This window comes from Megalops cyprinoides, chromosome 3 (genome assembly GCF_013368585.1).
Source record: "Megalops cyprinoides isolate fMegCyp1 chromosome 3, fMegCyp1.pri, whole genome shotgun sequence".
NCBI classification, from domain to species: domain Eukaryota; kingdom Metazoa; phylum Chordata; class Actinopteri; order Elopiformes; family Megalopidae; genus Megalops; species Megalops cyprinoides.
The window spans coordinates 50,487,969-50,495,073 of record NC_050585.1 but is presented as its reverse complement, the minus strand read 5'-3'; the positions used below and the strand labels follow the sequence as shown (position 1 = coordinate 50,495,073).

Below are 7,105 nucleotides of genomic sequence, written 5' to 3'. Positions count from 1 at the left end.
GAATGCTCAGATCAAATTAAGCTGTTCAAGGGTTTGGAAGAGAGATGACAGGCAGACAGCAATGGCTTGTGTGCACAGTCCACAAAACCAGCACCCAGACCAAGGTCCTGGCCTAGACAGATGCAGAAAGGCACTTTTATGCCTGTATTTCTGAATTACCCTATGAGAACAAAGCCTTTTCCATTTTTCCTAGTTGTAGACTCTATCACTGCTGGAAGACACTGCAACATATGAGTACCAGGGTGTGTGCAGAAATGGGAAGGTGGTAGATAGGTGGTGGCAAATGGTGGTGAGTGACAGACTGACAGGTGTGTGCTGTGGTGAACCAAAAACAAAACCATCTGATTCTGCACTACCATACCTGAGCTGGAAGGCTACCTATGCACTTCTCGGTGGACACACCTGTACGAAAGCCAAATCAAATTTTCAATGTGAGAGGAGACTATTCAGTTTTCCAGTTTAATATTCTGACTATAGCCTTGTCATAATCAGTGTTGTGGGCTATACCGACATTTAATTACATTAAGACGACGCAAAACGGGGTCACATAATGAATATTGCAATACCGGGAATGATGCTGCAGTTTTAAGTTGCTTGATTTACAGATGGATCCCCTTTGCCTACTGGTTTATGCAGTCATCCTCAGTTCGAATATCATTTTGAGCGAGAGAGGAAGGATCACGGATCGACGTATTTAAAAGGATAACATGTTTCAGAGAAGGATATACGGATGCGCTATATATAGACAGGCGTGATTATTGTTACATAAACCAGACACAAATGACACAGTAAGAACACCCGCAGATAGCCAAGATTTAGCGCTTGGATTCCAGATTATTCGATAACCTTATAACGAAAGACCTCCTCCAAACATTCACCACTATTATCCCATGGGAAAGACATGGTCGCCTGGGTCTGTCGTCGGTCTTTCCCGAGTTTTTTTTTTTTTTTTTTTTCGTGAACGACCTGTTTCTTGACGTCACTCTCTCTATGTCATGACACTGGGGTTGTGGTTACCGCGACGACGCCGCGCCCCCTTCGGCCCCGATCAGGAAGTGAATTTAAGGAAAGGAGAAAACGGGAGCTCAGAATGTGACTGAAGTGAGGGAGGAGGGAGAGATATATAGACAGACAGAGGGATTGCAAGCAGTTTGGATCCTTGTTGACATATATCAGAACCTAGCAAGATAACTAACACGGCCCCACAAGAATGCTCATCAAAGAGTTGTAAGTATTTTCTCTGTTTAGTATTTTATATAATCTTCATCAATTTGGAAAATAAACAGTATAACATTAGCTAGCGTTACTGACATTGATGCCGCTTGTTAGGTAGCTGCCTAGCTAAGTAAAGACGAGTATGGTTTGCTAGGACTATGGCGACATTGTAAACTTGACTTTCATGTCCGTGTGTGCGTGCTTCCAGAAATTGTTTGTGCTGGTGTCATTCAAGGATTCTCGTTAAAGACGATTATCTTTGCAGCTAGCTAGCCGTGATTACAATTGCTGTTTACTTTAAAATGACAATGGCATTTGACATGCATCTGTTTTATAAACGGCTTTTATTTTTGTGATCCGATGCCGTGTTCTGGGGAGGTAGAGAAAGAGGTATTGCATCCTCGCTGCATGCGACGCATCGGTGTTATTGTAGCGCCGCGGTGAAGGTGAACCCGAACTGGTAAAGCCTATGGAGCGTTTTTAGACGGAATGGCGCTCCCGTTTCCTCGTTTCACACTTCCCGTTTAATTTTCATTTTTTTTCCGTTTTATGCAAATGATATGTCAGGTGGAAATAACAGCGAAAAGGGAAGTGTATCAGCTAGTGGACGTGTTTATTATGCGTGTGTAATTTAAACGGGTGTTTGATTGGTTAGCTACTAACCAAGCAACGATACGCCTGTAAAACCAACATAAACCTTGCTTCCTAGCTAGCCATTGTCTTTAGCTATCTAGAGTACCCTTGTCGAATATATTTGTATTGTATTATATCAGTTATAGTTTATTGTGCTTATCAATTACACAGGCTATGGTAAAAAAAAAAAAAAAACACTTTGAATAATTAAATGTTAGCACGCAAGATAGACTATTTGTAAAGCTATGCAGAAGTTATCACGGGCAGGTCGTGAATTTAAATGACAGTTCCTGTAATAGGCCTCACGAATTGGATATGGCAAATGAATGAAGCAAGCGGACGAATACATCGACCACACAGCGTCAACTGAGCCGTCGCCGGTCTTATATAACATTCTCCAGGAAGGAGCGCAGTACGGCTAGCTTTAGTGCCGGTACAAGCTTAATTTAAAAATTATTTTTTTTTTCGGTTTATGATGACCAAAATGGTGACGAGGACAGGTTGTTCATGAATGCATGCGCATCTCTCCCCTGGCGCTTTTTGAGTGTGTGACTCAGAGCATTTGCCGTTGCTCATTCAGACGAGGCCAGCTAAACGAGAGGGTTTTTGTCAACCTATTCATTCTTGCAGAGTTATTTCAGTATCAACGCCAAGATCATTGTCGGGATCGTTTTGTTAAAAGTCCATTTCTCTCAAGTAGGTTCTCTCCAGGTTACACGGAGAGAAGAACGTGATGTCATGGAAAGAGGCTGGTACCTGTGTCCTAGGTTTTTTTTTTTTTTTTTTTTTTTTACATTGTAAAGTGAAGCATTGCGAAGTGTGATACAGTAATCTAACTGCTCCAGGAAGAGATGAAAATAATGGAATTGGCACTACGAGATAATCCAATAGTAACCTATCAATTAGTCCTAGTACATCCAGGTTTGCCTCGTGGTGCAGGTTAGTCAGGATAATCCACCTATAGGTTTAAGTATCCGCTGATACCCAACCCTCTCTGTATACGCTGCCCTGGTAAGACAAGCTACAAAGAGGAGTGCCAAAATACGGGCGACAAACCGGAATGCACTCAGCTTGTCCGTTTCTCTCCCTCTCTCTCTCTCTCTCTCTCCCCCTCATTCTCTCTCTCTCTCTCTCTCTCTCCCTCATTCTCTCTTTCTCTCTCATTCTCTCTCTCTCTCTCTCTCTCTCTCACACACACACATTCTCTCTCTCTCTCTCTCTCTCTCTCTCCCTTTTTCTTTGTGTGTGTGGGTTGGGGCTTTTTCCTGGTTGTATCTCATTCAGTGGTATTCCTTGTGGCCTTTGTAAACTTAAGCACATGAACATTAAATTTGTTCAACGCTGTATTTCATTTTCGTATATCAGTCTGATCTAATATGGCGCCCGTAACATAGACCCTCACATGGCATAAAAAGTAAATTCTGCAGTTACTGCTGTCTGTACAGAAATTAAGTTACATTGAAAGAGTGAATTAATTCAGAGCTGTGCATACAGCTGTATTATTATGAATTTTGAATGGAATCATGTTTTAAAATAAATTCATAAGGCTTTGTATTTTTCTGTCTGTAGTGCATTGATTCCATTAGTTGAATGTAGATGAAAAAAGTTTCCACATTGTATAGAAAGAGTAGAGTGAAATGTTTTACACTCAATGGAAAGTTGTTGGTGTTTAAGTAGAGGAACTGTATTAACCCCCTTTCATTTTCTCCTTTGCATCTGTGTAGCTACATACAGAGATAACTCAGAAGGTACAGTAAGTCCCGGTCTCAGCCTTAAAGAACAATGGACAGAAGAGAAAAATGACACCTGCTTACAAAAACAGGTTTATTGGGATTGCTTCCTTGTAGAAAATATGTGGATAAAAATCACTGATTTGTCACTTTGTTTATGAGGCACAAAAGGGGATTTAATATGAGTTCAGAAACGCACTTTAATTACAAGTAGATCATATTAAAACCATATTAGTAGTCTTAGAGCTAAGAGTTAGACATGTTTTGGAGAAATACTTAAGGTCAACTGAAAGCAATGTTCTTCATCTTTAAATTTACTCTCCTTAACCCACTTTATTTTGTATTACTAAAAAATGAATTGTTGTTTGAAAATGGGCAACTGACCTTTCTATTCATAACAGGAAGTTATTGACAAAAACCCTAAGAATGGTGAAATTACATTTTTTGTTGCATGAGATATAAAACACTGACAGATATGTTTTAAACAAGGACAGGGTTAATGTCAGCCACATTGATACTGTACATTGATATCACACAGATTGTGGAACATTCCAGGTCGACGTGTACAGCGTTGTACAGGTTGATCTGGATGTTTTATGAACCACTGTCTTCCTTCACTGAGGGGAAAAAAACAACGGCGAAATGGAGTGGTTCAGCTCACCCAAAAACTTGGAAGGGCTTAGTATTGTGCTGAATTGTACTACAGTTATAATAGCTACTAAACTGTGTTGCATTTCTTAATGTGTTCACTGCTGTTCCCTGTTCTGTTCTAGTGAGCTGAACTCTGAGTTGGTGTGCGGGTGTTGCAGAGTGAAATGCATAGGCTCGGGCACCTGGAACTTCTCTGTTGAGATATAATATGCTACTGTAAATGAAATTTGAGCAATCACTCTCAGATCTACACACAGACATGTTTAGACAGTCAGTGCATGTGCTTGTGTCTTGTGTTGCCCTTTCTGCAAAAGTATTTTGCCACGTGAGGTAAGACACATTGCAACAGATGTAAGAAGCCACAAACCACAGCGTGGCTTTGTTTGGAAACCTGAAATCTGACCAAAATTTTGCAGGTCTGAGTACAGACTTGTATGATTGGTGGGCTACAGTGTGTTAAAAAACACACATATAGTATAAGTCCACACCTCAACCAACTTGGATGAGCAAGCATATGTCGGTTTGATTGCACTCCCACTTTTAATTTGCTGTTAGACGCCCACCTTGATCTGTCAACCACAGGACAGGAGCACTTTAGTTGTGTCTTTGGAACTTTCCTTTAAATTTGGGCTACTGGCATGCTTGCTTTTAAACACACACACTTACATTACAGAAGCGCTGTCTGTGAGAGTATTGAAGAGGGTGTTTTGGGGTTTAGTGATGCCCCTTCCAGCAAATCTTTGGGTTTCAAGGTCTGCCCCTTTAAGGACTACATCACACTACTGCCTTTTCTATAAGTCTGACTGTCTTTAACATCCTTTAAATCACAGAAATCATTGATTGTTGGTTGTCTAAGGCTGTTAGCTGCTTAGTTTCATTTGGTCCAGTGGCAGTGCCAACCACTCAGTCACGATGCAGTGATCAACCGCAACTGGCAGCAAGCCTTGCAAACAGATTTCTTAAACAGTGACAGATGTGCCTGGCATGGTTGGTTGGTGTGGGGGATACTGCTGATATATCATTGGGGATAGATTTTTCCTGATACTGCTAATGATGAAAAAAATCCACAGGTATTAAAGGGCAAGAGAATGACATTACATTTGGTTGAGCAGATGCTGTTATCCAGAGCGACTTACATTACATTACAGTTTTCACATGTTATCCATTTAATCACCTGGATGTTTACTGAGGCAATTTGGGTAAAGTTCCTTGTCCAAAGGTACAACATCAGAGCCCTACCTGTGATGCAGGCCTTCAGCCTTATGGTTACAGGCCCTACTTCTCAACATCATACCATCCTGCTGCTGCCTGTGACATTTCTGTGTGCACACTCACAGGTGTGAGTCTGTGTAGTGAGCTTTATGGAGCAGAAGTAGTTCTCCTTTCTGTCTGTTTCCAGATTCTGTTTCCAAGCATGTCGCCAGCACACATTTCAACAAAGGAGTAATTATCTCAAACTCGCAGAAGGACAAATGGACGAAGCACTGTTTGTCTTCACCAGTCTAAAGCAAAGTTAAAGTTCTGTGGGCAAATAAAAGATCAAAGGCATCTTGCAAATGCTAGAAGAAAAGTAGAAATGTGTCCTTAATTATTGCCATGTTGCCTGTTTTAATATAGCTACGTAATGAACATGGTGGAACATGGAGGTACCAGTTTCCTGTGCAACTGTTTTTTTTTGTGTGTGTGTGCATTCCCATAGCATTGACCCAGAGAGCCCTTCTCCCCCCCGATTCTGTCTCCCTCTCCCTCTCCCTCTCCCTCTCCCTCTCCCTCTCCCTCTCCCTCTCCCTCTCCCTCTCCCTCTCTCTCCCTCTCTCTCCCTCTCTCTCCCTCTCTCTCCCTCTCTCTCCCTCTCTCTCCCCCTCTCTCTCTCTCTCTCTCTCTCTCTCTCTCTCTTCCCCTCTCCCTCTCCCTCTCTTCCCCTCTCCCTCTCCCTCTCCCTCTCTTCCCCTCTCCCTCTCTCTCTCCCCCTCCCTCTCTCCCCATGACCCTCTGTCTGGGCTGCAGTCAGCACTGACACAGCAAGCGGGCCCACGGGCTCGTCTTACACCAATATCTGTTTTAATAAAATATTCAGGCCAGTGAGAATGGGAGCGGGTAGAGATTAATTACCCCGCACACAGCAGCTCGGGGAGGGCCGAGCGACAGCTTTAATTGGTTTCTGGAGTGCGAGGCTCGGGACATGTTCTTCGCTCGGTGTGTGTTCTCATACACTCGGGCGTTGCACACACACTGGCGTGCGTTCACACGCTGCGGTACCTGGCGTGGCAGATGCCAGTCGAGTTACCGGGGTGAGCGAACGCGTTGGTTAACGGGATTAAGCAAGCCATGAAATAACTGTTAAATCTTGACTCTGCCGCCGATTGCTGATGGTGAAAGGGCGGTCCCCACAGAACAGTCCTGCAGAGTCCTCTGGCCTCGCTCCCATACGTCCCGGCACCTCCTCACAAGGGAACGAGCTGTGCCGGCAAACTGGGGCGGCCCTCTGTGCTGCTCTGACAAGCATTGCCTCCTTGCTTAAGGTCAGGGCGATGATGAAGATGGTTATGATGGTGATGATAATGCTGGATGCTGGTCTAGGAGAGGTGACGGTAGGGGGGGTGGGGGGGGGGGGGTCTGCTCTGTGCTCTTGTGATGGCTGTGTTTGTAATGGCCCCCTCTCTCTCTCTCTCTCTCTCTCTCTCTCTCTCTCTCTCTCCCTCCCTGTCCCCCTTTCTCTCTCTTCCAGTCGAGTGATCCTGCCCATTTCGGTGGAGGAGGTAAGTGATGATGTGTTGTTTGTCTCCGTGTGCTTCCCTGGGCTGATTATTCACTTAATTCCTCCCTCTTTTTAACCTGCGGGGCTGAATGCTGCCTCTCAGAATACGTGGTCAAAA

At 43.6% G+C, this 7,105-nt stretch overlaps 1 protein-coding gene across 1 annotated transcript in view; it reads left to right on the top strand.

Annotated features, from left to right (window-relative positions):
* Window positions 1-1,061: 1,061 nt before the first annotated feature.
* pitpnab (phosphatidylinositol transfer protein, alpha b) overlaps window positions 1,062-7,105 on the top strand; it is a 24,690-nt gene continuing 18,646 nt past the window's right edge. The window contains exons 1-2 of the mRNA XM_036524893.1: window positions 1,062-1,227; window positions 6,958-6,988. Coding sequence (XP_036380786.1) covers window positions 1,211-1,227; window positions 6,958-6,988 — 48 coding nt within the window. The 5' untranslated portion in view covers window positions 1,062-1,210. The remainder of the gene's footprint in view (window positions 1,228-6,957; window positions 6,989-7,105) is intronic.